The 18,985-nt window shown below is 36.5% G+C and overlaps 1 protein-coding gene across 3 annotated transcripts in view; it reads right to left on the bottom strand.

Annotated features, from left to right (window-relative positions):
* The window catches only part of Lrba (LPS responsive beige-like anchor protein), a 561,905-nt gene that overhangs the window by 366,481 nt on the left and 176,439 nt on the right, over window positions 1-18,985 (bottom strand). For all 3 annotated transcript variants that reach the window (XM_059265566.1, XM_059265567.1, XM_059265565.1), the window contains exon 35: window positions 8,636-8,744. In XM_059265566.1, coding sequence (XP_059121549.1) covers window positions 8,636-8,744 — 109 coding nt within the window. The remainder of the gene's footprint in view (window positions 1-8,635; window positions 8,745-18,985) is intronic.

Genomic DNA, 18,985 nt, shown 5'->3' with positions numbered 1-18,985 from the left:
ACAGTTACAAAAATGTCCCCAACATGGACATGCTTTCCAGACATTACAAGTGTAGATTGGTACTTTGTGTATACAGGTCTGAAGTTGTAGAGAGCAGTGAGATAAGATTCTGGGAGCATGAAACAATACAGGGAAAGGTCCTCAAAAATGCTAGGTTTGGTTAAGTACTGTTTAACTTAAAATAATGAAAAAAATATATTAAGACCATTCCCTACTCACAGTGAAAACAGTATTCTAGCCCAGCTCTTAATTACAGGTATTAAACACAAGTGAAAATGATCTACCTAATCCTACCTTTTTCAATTAGTCTATATATACTACATTCATGTGAATTACTTTGAGCCCAAACTAGGCATTGAAAAATGAGTGCTTTGCTCTATACCAATCTATCCTCATGGACCAATACAATGAGGGAAGATGTAGACTCACTAATTAGGAGAAAAAGAGGGCATCGTTTGTCAGCTTCATTTTAAGTCTCTGCTTAGTTCAATGTTCCAGCTCACATGGCTGAAGAATATTGTATTTCCAGCTAAACCTCCAGTGTCCTCTCATTGACAACTAAATATTTTCTTTAAAGTCAGCATAAAATCACATATGCACCACTAAATCCAAGTAGCTATCACACAAATATATGTTACATGGAAAAGGAGGGGTAGAGCAGGGTACCTGCCCAAGCAGGACAAAGCACTAAGTTCAACCCTAGGATCATGGCAAAGAACCAACGCAACGTGCAATGAAACTGAAGTTCTCAGCTCTGAGTCAGTGATATAAACACTGGCTAATTTGAGCATCTTCATAAATACAGAGCTCAATGATAACATATTTATTTACACAGACAGGCTCTTCTGTAGTTAAAACATAGCTGTTGTGTATATATAACATAATAAACACAACAAAACAGAAAGGTCAAATGCAAGGAGTTTAAGTTTTCAGAATAACTTTTAAGAGCTGTACTTAAAAATAGCATTCTCGGGTATATCAAAGAAAGGATCAAATTTGGTAAAAGTCCACTCCCTTCAAAATTGTAAGAAATTAATAGTTGTGGATACACTTATCACCTTTAATCGCAGCACTTGGGAGGCAGAGGCAAAAGGCAGAGGCAGGACAGTTCAAAGCCAGCCTGGTCTACATAGTGAGCTCCAGAATAGCCAGAGCTACATCGTGAAACCCTGTCTCAAAAAAAAAAACAAAAAAAAAAAAAAAAAAATCAACAAAAGAATACAACATACCCAGAATAATGGAAGTTAGACCACAACAATGTCAAAGCATTATTTATAAAATGTACCAAATAATACCAGGGGCTGGAACAGAGGCGATGGGGTTAGGTCAGTAGCCCGGCTGACATGAGCTAGAAGGAGGCACTTGTGTACAATCACCACGTTTGCACTGGTGTATCACCATAAGCAGAGAGGTAGACCTAAGGTACCTGATTTCAGACAGCCCAGAGGCTATATCTTGGTGGCTTATCTACTAATACCATCTCATTTTTTCAGATGTTCCAATGTAACTTAAATTTTGAATTTTAAATTCAGATATAAAAGAACAACAAAATTAAAATGTCTACTTTACATATAATGACCACACCAATAATATGCTGCATTACTGAACTACTAGAGAATAGGATCTCAGTGTTTTCACCACAGAAGAGCGATAAACAGTTCAGGGGATGATATACCTTAACTAGATTGAATTAGCTATTCCCACAAATATATTCAAACCTTAATATACACCACTTAGTCTTATCTGTGAGTTAAAATAAATTAATAAATGGTAATTCCAAAAGAGGTACACTACTTTCACTCTAAAGTAATATTCCCCATATAATGAGATCAATTTTGTAAACAAATACCATGCAATAACATGAATTAATAGGCCGCATTAGAAACTGAGACCAATTGAGTCAATATTATTTCACTATTTTTTCAGGATCATAACCAGAGAAGACAAGATTGCAATCCAATAAATAATTCTATTGTTTCCTGCAGGAAATGAAAACAATCATTTAATTTTAACAATAAATTGCTCACCAGGGCAAACAGATGCCTTTTCAAGTAATAGGTTTTGGTTGAACTTGGACAACAAGCTCGCTTACACACCTACCAATTACTAGTCAATCCACACTGTCACTCAAAAAAATTCTCTAACGATTTTGTTCAATATAAATCAGATCCTTGCATTGAAAGAAGTATGTTATCCTCTGTTCTAATTACTTTTTGTTTGTTTGTTTGACTGTTTTTCAAGACTGGGTTTCTATGTGTAACAGTTCTGGCTGTCCTGGAACTCTCCTTCACAGAGATCCACCTGTCTCTGCCTCCTGAGTGCTGGGACTAAAGGCATGCACCATCACTACCTGGTTCTGTTTTGACTCTTTTTGTTTTCATTTTTCTTTATTAAAAAATTTCTACTCACTCTATATACAACCCACAGATTTCCCCCCTCCTCCCTCCCAAGCCACCCCACATCCCCACATCCCCCAAATCAAGGTCTCCCATGGGGAGTCAGCAGAGCCCAACTCACTGAGCCTAGGCAGGTCCAAGCCCCTTCCCACTGCACCAAGGCTTCTCAAGGTGTCACACCACAGGCACAGGGCTCCCAAAAGCCTGCCTATGCACCAGGGACAGATCCCGATCCCCCTGCCTGGGTGCACCCCAAACAGTTCAAGCCAAACAACCATCTTCAATATCCAGAGGGCCTAGTCCAGTCCCCTGGGGGCTCCACAGCCACTAGTCCACAGTTCATGGGCTTCCACTAGTGTGGCCAGTCATCTATGCGTGCCTACCCATCATGATCTCGACATCCCCAGCCTGCAGAATCCCTCCTCTCTCTCATCAATTGGATTCCCGGAGCTCAGCCTGGCACCTGGCTGTGGATCTCTGCATCTGCCTCCCTCAGTCACTGGACAAAGGATTTATGATGACGGTTAAGGTATTCACTAGATTGGTCACCAGAGTAGACCAGTCCAGGCACCCTCTAGACCATTGCCAGCACTCCAAGGTGAGGACATCCAGTGTGAGTACCTATAACTACCACAAGCATACATATGAAGATGTTTTGGTAACCTGTTTTATTAGTACACTCTCTTCTGTAGCTGGACATAAAATATCAACTACCAAGATCTACTGAATTGTGTATGTGTGTGTGTGTGTGTGTGTGTGTGTGTGTGTGTGTGTGTATCCTGGTGTGTGTGCACATGTGTCTGTGCACGTGCATTCATATAGAAGCCAGAGGTTAACTTTAGATGTCTTCCTCAACTGCTCTTCACCTTAGTTTTTGAGACAATATCTCACTGAACCAAGAGCTTCCCACCAATTCAGCTAGACTCTCTGGCCAGTGAGTTCTCAGATCTGCCTGTCTTTGCCTTCCCAGAATTGGGATTACAGACACTTGCCACAGAACCACACCACCCAGCTTTTCACATAAGTGGTAGGGAATGGATCTCAAGTGTACATGTTTGTGCAGTTATCTCCCCAGACCCTCTACTGAGTTTTTTGATATTCTCTATCAAATAAAATATTTTTATTTGATATTCATTATAGCATTTGCCTCTGAATGATCTTTAAATTTAAATAAATGGCACCCATTGATTCAATGTGGATAAAAGTTGTAAATGAACCTACGAGACTGCATTTTAAAAATCTCTTCTTCGGTTGGCAAGCAAGCTCAGAGGTTAAAGGTGTTTGCCACCAAGCCTGATGACTTGAGTTCAATTCCTGGGACCTGCACAGTGAAAGGAAAGAACTAACTCCCAACAGTTGTCCTCTGCCCCTATATATTACATGTGTACCATGATAATGTGCATCCCACATGTACACACACTGACATTCCAAAAGACCTTGGGTTTAAAACCATAATAAAGAACACAGCCCTCAACGTCAGGACATATCTGACAAGCTGAAATTAGGAATAAAAAGAGAGTAGCACCATGATAATGAAAATCTGCTCCCCTTCTGCTGTGGGATAATGCTTTTGTACACTGGTTTAATAAAACACTGACTGGCCAGTAGCCAGGCAGGAAGTATAGGAGGGTTAAGCAGACAAGAATTCTGGAAAGAGGAAGGCTGAGTCAGGAGACACCAGCCCACCATCCAGGGAGCAGCATGTAATGGCACAAGGTAAAGCCACGGAACATGTGGTGACATATAGATTAACAGAAATGGGCTGAGTTTAACTGCAAGAGCTAGTCAGTAGTAAGCCTGAGTTAATGGCCAAGCAGTTTTAATTAATGTAAGCCTCTGTGTGTTTACCTGGGTTTTAACAGCTGTGGACCTGATGGGAGACAGGAAAACTTTGTTACATTTAGGTAAAGCCATGGAAGACATGGCGACATAATGATTAACAGAAATTGGCTGAGTTTAAATGTAAGAACTAGTCAGTGGTAGGCCTGAGCTAATGGCTAAGCAGTTATAAATAATATTAAGCCTCTGTGTGATTATTTTATAAGCAAGCCACGGGACTGCAGGGCCCAGGCAGGATCGAAAAAAGTTGTAGCTACACCCTTCACATGAATTGCTCTTTTGGCAGCAAGCATAATTAAGTCTATCAAAATCACCTCCTGGTGAAAAATCCAAACTCTTGACTTGATTGGCAAGCAGGTACCTTACAGTGAAGCTCACTTTCTGCATTCATTGACCAATGAATACATTTAATGCCTGTTTCCAGAACTTCTATTTGTGGACAGTCCCAACTATAACCTATAAATTCAATAGCAAAGACTATACACTATCCAGTAAATGATTTGGGCACTGGTGTCAAAAATCAATAAGCTTTACATATCTGCAGTTATTCACTTTTATTCCTTTGATCTACGTCTATAATTATGTCAGTACCATACTGTTTTGGTCACTAAGTCTATACTTAGTACAGAAATGGGACAGTGAGTGTCTTCCTCCTGTTCTATTTTTCAAGGCTGTTTGGGCTAATCAGGATAACTGCAATTCTTCAGATTTGAGGACTGGCACTGTTATTTCATGAATTTTTCTAAATCTCTCTTTTCAAGTACATTTCATTCGCACATTAAAACTTTTGATCAACTGAATTACATTATATGGGCTAACTCGCTAATAGAAAAGCATATTTCTAGCACTCCATCTTCTGTTACAATGTCAGTAAATAGTAAAGACTATATACATATACACATTGTACTGCACTGTAGTGTATCATCAATCCAAAACTGTAATGCAAGACAAAGAATGAAGTGGAAACTCAGATTTGGAGACTTTTCGATTAATCTGTTTAAAATGCCTAGTCAATAATATATCACACATCCATTGGTCAGATCAAAATCTCAAAAAAGGACATAAAGTATTAATTAGAGGTTCTAATCCCAAATAAATCCATGAGTAAAGATTACTCTTTGGCTTTGGTGGCTTTTTGTGCTTATAAAGAATGATCACTCAAGTCATCTAAAGACATAGTTAGATGCTCATAATTTATTTCAAAGAACTACATTACCGAAGGAAACTATTTTCTGAAGCAATGGAGAAGTGAATATTGAGGTGCAGACATGATCTGCTTTGAAGACAAGAATAAGCTCAGTGTTATCAGCTAACACATTCAGAAAAGCTATAATAAAAAACACTCCTCACTTAAATTTAATTCAGTTGAAGTTTTCCAAATAAAGTACAACAAAAGAATAGACATAAGATTTATTTATTCTATTCCAAATTGTTCAGTTAATCAAGATTCATTAATTCACTGGCAACTATCCCAACTTACAAGGTTACAAATCTTACAGTTTTATAGTTCTTATACCTACAAAGAGACTGATCAGTAGTCTGAAATCTTCCATTTTTTAAAAACAACCTAGTCGGATAGTCTAAGAGGAAGAAATCCTCAACCCTTTATAAATTACTCTAAGATGGCCATTCTGGACAGATACATATCTGGCATTAGGTACATACTTAAATTGACACATAAGATTAATATTTTAGATTATTATTTAAGATTGAATAGGAAAATAAACCATTCACACTATATATCTGCCAAACCCAGCCGATAAAATGGTACTCTGAAAGAATTAAAAAATATGTGGATGTCTCACATTTTACGCATGAGGAAACACAATGAATGGAAAAGGCCAACAAGTTATTCAGCAGCTGGAAATGCTAATTTAATTACTGAAAAGAAATCATGCGGAGAAGCTGGCTACAGAACATGATTTACAGATCATAAAGGAAGTTATATAAGAGTATCAAGAACATTTTAGTACCTCATATAGCTATAAATGTGTGACTTCTAGAATGTATGGTTACAGAAAAGGACTGCATAAAAATAGTGATAGTCCAATAACATCAAAATATTTAAAAATATATTTAAGCATACAAGATGTGTTAATATTCTAATTAAGTTGAAAATGTACAGAGAATAGAAACATAAAAAACTGTACTATTCATGTTTAATTTGTCATTAAAGATAAATACAAAAAAGCATGTTTGGCTAAATGAATATGCTTTAAGTCCTGTTAGAAAATGTAGCTGGGGGCTGAAGAAATGGCTCACTTGGTAAAGACCTGAGATTGGACTCCCAGGACCCACTTAAAAGCTTTGTGTAGCAGTGTATACCAACACTTTGGGAAGTGAAGTAGAGAAAGGCAGATCCCTACAACTCACTAGCCAGGCAGTCTGGCTGAATTGATGAGCTCAGGGGTTCAATGAGAAACTGTGTCAAAATAAGATGGAGAGCAATCAAGGAAGACATCAACATTGACCTCTGAGCTTCATATACGTGCGCACACAAGGGCACATATACCCTCAATGTACACACACGCATACCCACACAAACGTATATATGCCACACACGCAGAGTTAATGAAGTATTTTCGTAACAAGTAGTGCACTTAAAAGGGAATATGTTTTTACTAAGTCAAGCAAATAAATTGGCCACATGGTACATAGTTCTACTGAAGTTAATAAAAAGTGAGTTCTATAGCATAATAAATGAGATTCAAAGCAATATTGTCTAAAAGAGCATCATGGAACTATTACTGAAATGAATTTTAACTTAAATTGACTCTGAAAAATAAAATCATTAAGTGATAATTTTTATTACATCTGGTTTACAGATGTGTATAGTTTGTACAAACTGAAATTCTAAAAAACAAATTTTTTTAATAAAACTTAGTCTTGAGATGTGTATATTCATGTATGTACCCTATTTATAAGAAAAGTTCCAATGTTGTACATGACATGATTTTTAATACAGTTCCTGTTTACAGCTTAAAAAAAAAAAAAAAAAACCCACTCTTAAGAAAAAAGTTGAAATATATGCCTAATCAATGATCTTTTGACATTAACAGAACTTCAACACAAAACAAAAGGAAAAGATGTCATGGATGTTATAAAAAGCAAAGAACTAAAGAGATGTATTCCTCAGAGCTACATCAGCAGCAGTTACTGACAATAAATGAAACACATCAGCCTCTTTACTGCTACAGGCTTTGTCCAAATATACAACAGCATCTCTGTTTGTAAGAAAAAAGTAACCAGTGATGCCAAAAGTTCAGAAAGTTCTTTGAAGGCCAAACTATGGATAACCTTTACACTATACCCACTACTCTGTAGTGGGATGATTTTCATCTTTTATAAAGTACCGAAAAATTTGAGCTTATCTATCTTTATGTAACAGAAAGAAACCATAATATGTTCTTTTATTTATTTATTGATTGATTGATTGATTGATTGATTGATTGATTGTTTTTCAGGACAGTGTTTCTCTGTGTAACAGTCTTTGCTGTCCTGGATCTCACTTTGTAGACCAGGCTGACCTCAAATTCACTGAGCTTCACCTGCCTCTGGGTGCTGGGATTAAAGGCTTGCGGCCACCGCCCGGCTCCCATACTACTTTCAAATGTCTTCAAATTTGAACAGATTTTTTTTTTTTGAGACAGGCTTTCTCAGTGTAGTTTTGGTGCCTGTCCTGGATCTTACTCTGTAGACCAGCCTGATCTTGAACTCACAGAGATCCGCCTGCCTCTGCCTCCTGAGTGCTGGGATTAAAGGCATGCGCCACCACCGCCTGGCTTGAACAGATAGTCTTGTCAAGTTATCTAGTTCACCCCTGTTTTAGTCATTCATATAGCTAGGAAACCAGTCATTTCTTTTATGAATTCACATTTGTTGCACATGTCAAAAAGAACTGCTAATATAAGCACCGCTTACAAGATGAGCTGTACAAAACATGGTCCCTCATGGGCCACCAAAGTAAGAGCTGCAGATGTGGCAAGATGACTCAGCAGACTAAGGCCCAGGCTGCTAGGCCTGGTCACACTAGAAAACCAACTCCTCCCAAAAGTTGTCTGCCCTATGACCTTCAAATATACATAACCACAAGACATAACAGGAGACTTCCCCAGAGAGGATTAAGTCCTACACTGATTTCTTTATTAGAAACCATAAGAGCACAGTCCCATTCCCATTATCAACACAGGTCAACAAAACACAGAAGGTGCTCTGATCAAATGACAGATGAACTGGTACTGAACCATGAGGGCCTTCCTAGAATCCTCTATGATTCTCACAGACTAAATTTTGAAGACAAATAGCATGCTTCTTTAGACAATACTGCCATTTTGTTTAAGTAGTTAATTACCATCTAAAAATAGGAGCATCCTTGCTCCAAGCACACAGGAGCATCTTACCTCAAATTCTGCATGTCTGTGAATATCCTCTGCTCTCTGTCTGCTCAGGATAAATTCAGCTTCATTTGCTACTCTTACTAAATGATCCTTCATTGTTTGGCTAAGTAATCTGTAAGAGATAAATATTGTCAAATAAATAAATGTGTATATATATATATATATATATATACATATATATAAAGCATACATGATTAGTCAGGGCTCAACAGTAGTATATTTTGTTCTTTTGAAGAAAAAGGAATATTTAATCCCTTGTTCTCATGTCATACACAATGAGGCATCAATATTATTTCACTTCAATAAATGAAAGGACACAACAGCAAAAGCTTATACTCTGGTAACAGTGGATTCATTTTATCACACTGGCCAATCGACTAATGCAACTAATAATTCTACATAAAAGCTGGTAGGTATCTATCGTTAATTCAAAGGCAACAGAAAGATACCATTGTTTGGGAATTTCCCAAAGGAGCATGTTTTAATGACCTTTGTCCTAGGCCAGGACAATCCTGGGAACTATGAACTTTGAGAGTGTGGACCTAGTAGACATTAGGTCACCAGAAGTGTGCCTTTAAATGGATATCGGGATTTCAGACTTTACTCTCTCATGCTTTCCACAGCCACCCTGACGTGAACAGTTTCTTCTCCACACATTCCCACCATGATATACTGTCTGGCCACAGACATAAAACCAACTGGGCCAACTGGCCAGGATTGAAACCTGTGAAACCGTAACACAAATAAGTAAGTTGTATGAATTGAACAAGTCAGGTATTTTTGTTATATCTTGGCAGCACTAACACATCAAGGCAGCCAAGACTTAAGGAGGCAAAGATCCTAGAGGAGAAAGCACACAAAGACATTCAGCATGACTCTTCTCACTGAGGCATTTGTATTTACAAGTGAGATAGCACACCCTAAACAAAGCTGTCAGCAACCTCCCAGAATTAAGGAAACCAAGATAGGTAAACAATCTGACACGATGCAGGTATGCAGATTCCTAGACTTTCAGCAGAAGTCCAAGCATGCATTCAAAAACTAGAGTAAATCCAGAATCAAAACACTGAAAAATACCTCAAAAAGCATTACAGGGACGAAAGAGCATCATCACGCTCTTCATTTGTATTTTGGTCACAAAATGTAGATACAATTTTCTATGTTGCTTTTTTTGGGATAACTACAAGATGAATATTTTAGTCAGATAAGTTATACAAAAAGGAAAATCACACATCTAAATAAAAAAGGCATTACAGAGAAAAAAGTAAGCTAAAGTTTCAGCATGGACAAAATAATGTCAATGAGATCCTACAATATATGCTAGGAAGGGCAAAGCCTCCTTAAGACTCAATATAGCCTGGAATAAGTTCAGTCAAGAAGTTAATGTCATCATCTCTGCATCATTGTTTACCAGGGAACCACAAATTAAAACTGCAGTATTATATGAAACCACCTGTGCTAGTTAATACTGTCAACTTGACAAGATCTAGAATGACTGAAGAGACAAACCTCTGAGCAAGTTTAAGGGACTGTTTAGACAAGGTTAACTGAGCTGGGGAGACCCACTCTCAGTGTGAGTGGTATTACTTCATGTGCACTAGAGTCCTAGACTGAATCAAAAAGAGAAAGTGAAGTGAGCACAAGCACTCATAGCATTGTGCTTACTGAGTGTGAATACAATGTGACCAATAGCCTCCCTCATGTTCTGGCCCCCAGACTTCCCAGCCATGACTGACTTCTTCTCAACCTGTAAATCAAACCCTTCTTTTAATTGTTTTGGTCAGATGTTTCATCACAGGAATTAAAAGGGTAGATATATATATATGAGACCTAAAACAATTTGCCAATTTTGGGCAATGATATGAAGAACCACGGACTCATAATTACAAAATATGTGAATATACAAATAAAAATTCTAATATCAATTATTCATCCTAGCAAAACATTAGCAACTACCCAAATCTCCACAAAAAGGAAATAATCCTTTAAAAGGCAAAATATTCATATGTTGAAATACTATATTGTAACAAAAAGAACACCTAATTATATGGATAACAAAAAAATTTCACAATATTGAACAGAATTTCATAATTGAATGTAATTTGAACAAATCATCATGTAAAAGTTTTTAAAACTCTGATATTAAAAGTCAAGAGATAAACAGGTCAGCTTTATTTAAGACCTTGACTAACAAGTCACATGGGCCAAGAGAATTAAACCTCTTTAATTTCAACACAAAGTCTTGGATCTATAGGTAGTGACCGAGTACTTATACAACGGTAGGCTTCTGGAATGTGACTGCTATATGGTGATCTTCTCAACTCTCTTCTACAAAAGGGCAGAACTAGGATAGTAGAGAAACTCAAAAGTTCCCACCTACAAATGTCAGATCCAATAACAATGCACAATGGCACCATTCAATTCCCATTCTACAGGGAATATGCTTCACTTTTTAGCAAGGTTTGTGGCAAAAAATGAATGAATTGCACACACACTGGATCCAAAGCAATTACTACACTTCTAGTAACATACTAGAAGAACATGTTCCCAGAATCAAGACAAAGAGATGTAAGTTCACTATCACATTCTTTAAAAAAAAAAATAAACAGCTAACGAGCCAAAATATGCACCATAGAGGCTTCTAAATTTGTGTAACAAAAGAGTTCATGAAAAATGCACAACATGAATTTAAGAAAAAATATAAAAGAAAATACAACAAATTACCAGTTATCTAACATAGAGGTCAGCAAATTATAGCCTGTGGGCCAAAGCTGGCTTACCAATTATTCTGTTAATACAGTTTAACAAGATCACTTGTTTAAGTGTCATCTGTGACTATTTCTAATACATAGGATCATACTGAGCTGAACAGCTGTAGCAGAAGCTGTATGTTCTACAAACCCTGCATTACTATTTGAGCCTTTACAAAGAACACCTACACACACCTAGGCTAGAAATAGAGACTGTACCTCCTCCTGAGACATATTTATTCATTGAGGTTATACAAGCAATGATGAAAAGAAATAAAAATAGACTTAAAACAGCTTTCTGCTTTTATATAACATTTTACTCTTTTTATGAATCTTATAAGCACTATGAAATATCCTGTCCCTCAGCTTCAAATTATCTCCTGGCTACTTTAGATGTCAAAAATAAAAATTTGTCTACAATTTTGAGGTGATATGATCAAGGTATTTTTAAATGCTTTTAAATAGTACACATTTAGATACTATAAACAATCCCCAGTGTGAGTCTTAAAATCTGCTAATGAATAACTTCCTAGGAGTGTAAAACAGAGTAAACAGGGGCTTTCAAGAGTGCAGATGTAAAATACTATTTTGTGCTCCTTAGTTTCCCTCTGGAGACCTGAAACCACATCATGAATTTATTGTCAATATATTGCCTTGCAGCACTCAAACATTAATTGAATTGATTAGTCAATGGCACACCATTGTCCTATTCCCCAGTCAAGTAACCTCAAAGTTATTCTAGCCTCCTCACTTTTCTCTACTGTCTTCCTTCAGACCTACAATCAACACATTTTGTCAATACTTCCTCTGTAATATGTCTAGATTTAATTTATTCTATTTCACAAATGCCCTAATAAAATGAAGGCTTCACTCACATTATGACTGAATAAATCCTCCATTGGCTTAACATTTTTGTCTACCTGCCTTTTAAAGCATTGTAACAACTAGTACACTATAAAATCTAGACTCAACCATGGAAGTAAGTTTTCCTTATATCTGACTATCCTTCATTATATATTAAGACTTCATAGTGGTGCATGAACACACAAACACACACAAAGTAATAACAATAGTAGTTATTAAATTTTTAAAAATTGAACATTTGAAGATATTATGCTAAGTGAAATAAGCAGACTACTGTAGAAAAACTGTGATTCCATTTATCTGAGATTGAGAAGAGTCAACCTCATAGAGGCAGGAAACAGAATGATGGCGGTGAGGGGCTACAAGGAGGAAGGTCTGGGGAGTCAGTGTTGAATGGGTAAAGAAGTTCCATTTTCTAAAATGATTTCTGCAGATAAATGTTGGTAACATTACTCAACAATGTAAATGCACTGAATGTTGCAGATTGTACAAATTAATATGGCTAGTATGATAAATTACATCATACTATTCTCTTGTTTAAAACTCAATAATATATTTTATTAAACAAGATTAAATGTAAATTTAAGATACTCTATTATCTAAAAATCAAATGCTTCTCTCACATTTCTGAAATGTATTACTTTCTTCCTCGTTTGTTCCAGCCATCTGTTTTTCAACTTTTTACTAATTGTGTTTCAATACAGATACTGTTCTCTCCCTAAGGCATGTTATCTCTGTTCCTATACTTTAAAATCAGATGTTGAGGGGCTGGAGAGATATCTCAATGGTTAGAAAGCACTTGCTGCTCTTCTAGGGGACCTGGAGTCAATTCCCAGCAACCACACAATGACTCACAACCTATTGTAACTCCAATCCCCGGAGATCTGACACCCTCTTCTGGCCCTTGAGGATACTTCATTCACATGATATACAAACATACATTCAGGGAAAACACTCATACACACTAAAAAAAAAAAAAAAAAAAAAAAAAATCAGATGTTAAAACCACACAACCATGGTGGCACACATCTGCAGGAGGATCAAGAATTTAAGACCAGCCTTGGCTAGACAGTGAGGTTAGGGACAGACTGAGGTACATGAGGCCTTTTCTTTAAATTTTTTTTTAAAATCAACTTCTTCGCCATTCTTGTTTGTACATCCCATTCCATATTGACCTCCCTATAAGTCTTCTTCTCTTTATTCTTATGACACAATCCTGTTTTATTTACTTAGGGTATCTGAATTGTCTTGTTTCCTTGTACATTTCGAATCCTCATGTTTCTGGCAACCCAGATTTCCACAGCTATATCCTAGAGAATGGTATCTGGTACATGGAAAAATCCCACAAACAGGTACCTAGGGAATGCCAGAAAACAAATGCTACAAATCATTTTTCCACCTGCTCCCACCACACCATTCTTTACATCTAAAACCTTAAACTGAAAAGACTGGCTTCAAGCCTCTGCTTCTCTATGGAATATTCTGTAATTTCACCATACAAAGACCTTTATTTTATGTCAATTATGTCTAATATTATAGTATATTATATTATTACACTTTTATACATTATCATAGACAACTTCAATTAGTATTCTGTATATAACAATCTATTTCCCAACTAACAAAGAATGCACTTTTTAATTAATCTTTTTAAATTAACCATAACATCAAAAAAGTGCAATTCAGGAGAGCTGAATTATAAATTGTTAATTTATAAACTGTGTTTAAATCAGCATCTCCCAAGCTCCTAAACAGAAATGTGGCTGTCCTTTCATTAGATTAAACATTAAAGTGACTGTACAAACACATTGAACACATGTATTTTTTTCCTAAAAGGCCATTTCTCCCATGTACACACTTATCTTTCTAAATACACCATTTACCTAATTTATATAATAAATTGCAATGAAAAATTAAAGGAAAATGAAGAAGCCAAAGTCTTAATTATAAGCAGATTCAAATGTATTTAATATAAAGGAGATTAATCTCTGAATGCAGAACATGAAATGATTCACATATTTTAATATTAAGAAGAAAATGTATGTATAATTTATATCTACAGTGCAAGGAGGAAGGGAAAAAAAATACTGCTTGTGTCAACCTTAGGAAACAAACAGCCCTATCAAGTGACCAACTACAAAAGATTCACACTTGAGGCTCAATAAATAACAGTAATGATGACAGCTATCTCCCATAACTACATTATGAGCCATTGTCCACATCTGATTATTCTAGTCTAGACCTTGGGTAAGTACATACACACATTTTTACTAAGTTTTCCAATATTACTGCTCTGTCTTTGGTTTTCTATAACCTCCATTAGCAGCTACTCTCAGAATTTGCTAATACACAGGACCATTTATAGAAAAAGAAGTAACTACTTCTACGAACCCTAACAACTGAGAAAGTAGAAGTACTATCCCTTACTTTGACAATGCTTCCAACATTGTAATATCTTTAGAATTGATTACAGAGAAACATCACAAACCAGTAAGGTAGGAGCCTGATTCTAAATACCAATACTATATAAAGCTAATCCTAAAGACTTCGAAGACTGTGGCCTCTACAAATTAACATAACCTTTGTTCTTAGGGTGAAAATAACTTTTTAACTCTCCACGTACTAGCCTCCTTCCTTAAATCTCTTTCTTACATCCCTCCTTTTCTATTCCTTGTTCTCATTCTTCCCTATTTCCCTACACATCCCCTACCTTCCCCCTCCTTTCATAAAATATTTATTTAATATCACAAGAATCCTTAAATGAGTACCTATCCACTCACTTGAAAATTAAAACTCTCAATAACAACTTTGAGTAAGATACAAAATAGCTCAAACATCACAGAATACACAAGTCTGGAGCCTGAGAATAGGATGCTGACAAGATGTTTGTTTTTGTTACACTTAATACATTTCACACATATTTAAGAACAATCTAGATCTTTCTTGAGGTCCAGCCCTGTAGTGGGTAGCCATTCCAGCTTTGATCTGGAAGTTCCAACCCCCATTGAGACTTCAGCAACTGTCACGCCTACAAGGCGGGGCCAAGGGAGGCGCCTGGAGACCCGAGATCTGGATGGGCCAGCGCCTGCTCTCTGTTCCGGGACCCTGGACGGTGGAGGTGGGCCAAGCAGAGCTCCAGAGAACACCGCTGGACTGTGATACACCTTCCCCAGACCCCGCGACCTACCTATCCCTTAATTTGTAAGTTACGCCATTAAATAAATCTCCTTTTAACTACGTGGAGTGGCCTTAATAATTTCACCAATAAGCCCAAGTAGTATGTACTGTTCTGGAAAGTAACAGTCTCAAATAAAAAGACTGTAGTTTTACATATTCCTCCTGACAATTGTAATGTTAATAACAATACTATATAAGGCTGATTCTTCTTGTGAACTCAAGAGCTTGATAACTTAATGTCACTTTTATTACAAATGCCATAGTCTGACCTCAACTTGCTTATTCCAATCTTGTATTGCAAAATAACTCCTCATTGAGAATTTTAAAACTGCACATGGTACTATAAAGTTCACAACAGAAACAAAAGAACCAACTACTAAGTGGACACATTCTAGGTCAAAGACATTCACTATCAAAGAATGGATTCTTGAGAATGGGTAAATAGAAATAGAAAAACATGATCATGTATAGAAAAGACAATTTTTGGGGAAACAGCTATAACAGAATGCTTACACTTTGTTTTCCAATAGCTGCTTTGGATACCAGAAGCATATTCTCAACACTTGGCAGGAGCTCGTCCATTCTGATATCCTATTTAAAACTGCACTGTCGCCGGGCGGTGGTGGCACACGCCTTTAATCCCAGCACTCGGGAGGCAGAGCCAGGTGGATCTCTGTGAGTTCGAGGCCAGCCTGGGTTACCAAGTGAGTCCCAGGAAAGGCGCAAAGCTACACAGAGAAACCCTGTCTCGAAAAACCAAAAAAAAATAATAATAATAATAATAATTAAAAAAATAAATAAATAAAACTGCAATGTCCTCTCTCTCAAGTTGAACCTATTTCCCTCACATGCTATTCTAGCTTTTTCAATAATACCTTCTGATATAATATCGTTTCTTAAAATTTTCTTTCTTTACCAATTAAATGAAAGCCTGGGAGGATGGCATATCTATTCTGCCCAATGCTAAGTCTCTTGATCCCAGGCTGTGAACTATTACATAGCTGGTGTGCACAAATACTGGCTAAATTCAGTGGGAAAAGTTTGCTTTCTCAATGTTTTAATTCAATTTTCTTTTTCTGTCCTAATTGCTATCCTTTCTTTGGTAACACTCATTAAGATTTAATTTGGCAATTTATTTCATTTAGTATAAACTGCATATATATATATATACACATATATTTATACATATATACTTATATAATTTCTATACAACTATAAGTATATTCTCACAATCTTGATATATTCAAATCATTGGACATCAGCATACATATATATGGGAAAAGAAAGAGATACACTGACTTAAAAAATGTAAAACTATTCCTGTACAAACAGGTAAGCTATATCTAAGGTTATAGCTCAGGGGTTGAGTACTTGTCTAGTATGTACAGGATTTAAAACCTGGTACTGCTCAAATAAAACAGAAAGAAAAAGTGATTAATTTAAACTGGGCATGGTGGTGTATGCTTGAAGAACACTCAAGAGTTATAGGCAGGAAGTCACATCTACTTGGAGGCCAGCCTTGCCTACATGGGGAGTCCCAAGTTGGCCAGAACTGTATAGTAATACCCTGTCATTTTAAGCTTTGAAATTTTTAGTAGATATTTTTCGTGGAATTTGTGCATTTTTGAAACAAGATAGTATGCTTATTCAGAACTACTGCTTTAAATCAATACAAATAAGACAAGCTTAAAAAATAATCACAGGGGCTGGAGAGATGGCTCAGAGGTTAAGAGCACCGACTGCTTTTCCAGAGGTCCTGAGTACAATTCCCAGCACACACATGGTGGCTCACAACCATCTGTAATGAGATCTGGTGCCCTCTTCCATATACCTAATAAATAAATAAATCTTTAAAAAAAAAAAGAAAAGAAAAAAATAATTACAGAAAAATAATTCGATTACAAAAATCACAAAATTTGTTGAAGGCTAAAGTGTATTGTATTAACTATATGTTTGTTGACTGAGCTAAAAAGTTAAACATGAAAAATAATCTGACCACCTGAGTTTTTAAAAATACTTACAGAGTTGAGAAACATATCCTTATTCTAATAAAAGAAAGTTATTACTTTTGATAAACTATTAAAACTTCACAAAATAAATAGAATTAAATATTATAAATTTTAAAAGGAAGAAACAGCATAAATGTAATCATAAATTACCCTCACAAATTTCAATGCCAACTGGTCAAGGGTTGGAATAAATAGAGATGGGAGGGTTTCTCCTCAACTAATATACCCCACACAGGAAAACATTAAAATAATTAATTTTGGTATATAATAGGAGTTATTATACATTGTATTAGGTTTACTATTGCTATTGCTCAGTTGGGAAGGAAAGGGTTTATATGGCTTCCACTTCTACATCACAGTCCATCACTGAAGGAAATCAGGACAGGAACTCATGCTGGGCTGGAACCTGGAGACAGGAGCTGATGTAGAGGCCATGGAGGGGTGTTGCTTATTTCCTTGCTCATCATAGATTGCTCATAGAACCCAGGACCATCAACCCAAGGATGTTATCACCCACAATGGGCTAAGTCCTCCTCCATCAATCACTAATTAAGAAAATGCCCTACAGGCTTGTTTACAGCCCCATCTTATGGAGGCAGTTTCTTAATTGAGGTTCCCTTCTCTCAGATGACTTTAGCTTTGTGTCATCAGCACATACACATTGAAATGCAAGCCAGAAAGCATATGGTTCTTTCAGTAGTATTTCAGGGTCTCTAGGAGAAAATCTCTACTTAAATTCAAACCTTCTCTTTCATTGATATGGGAAGAATACATTGTAGCCACACTGTTTACTTATGGACAATAAATATTTTTGTCTTTTTACCATACTATAAACCAAGATTAAAAATATCAATGATAACAGCCAAAAGGGTCACAATAAAATGAAAAGTGTTCTGGTCTCTTCCCCATCTTCCCTCTTCACTTCCATCTTCCCACTTTTCCTCTAATCAATTTTCTACTGGGTCTTTCCACAGAGCTTTGTGAGTCATCCATGCCATTTGAAAAGTGCTAGGAGCCAAGCGGCAGTGGTGGCGCACGCCTTTAATCACAGCACTCGGGAGGCAGAGCCAGATGGATCTCTGTGAGTTCGAGGCCAGTCTGGTCTACAGAGCAAGATCCAGGACAGGCACCAAAACTACACAGAGAAACCTTGTCTCGAAAAACCAAAAAAAACAAAATAAACAAACGAAAAAAGAAGTGCTAGGAATGCCATTTAGGGAAATGATGGAGTTGCTAAAGGAATGCTCAGACAGCAGAAGTACAGTCTTAAGCAGTTGAATTTTGAAGAGATGGGCAAGTGTATTAGTAGTAGAAACATTGTATCTCCTATGAAGGTTATTTACATATTCAGATGTAAGTCTGGTTACTGCTGTAATAAGCACATAGGGACTGTCCCTAGATAATAATTCAGAGCTGTGTCTAACAGTACTTTAAATAATATGCACTTTCTTATTCCCTAGTGTGCAAGAAAGAAGGAAGAATCATAGAGAAAATTTTGAAGTAAAATCATTGGCAGCGACAAGTTCTCAAAATGTATTTTTAGTAAACAAAAC

Source organism: Peromyscus eremicus, chromosome 6, assembly GCF_949786415.1.
Source record: "Peromyscus eremicus chromosome 6, PerEre_H2_v1, whole genome shotgun sequence".
Lineage (NCBI taxonomy): Eukaryota > Metazoa > Chordata > Mammalia > Rodentia > Cricetidae > Peromyscus > Peromyscus eremicus.
Note: the sequence above shows the minus strand (reverse complement) of the source record. Positions and strands in the feature narration are given on the sequence as shown.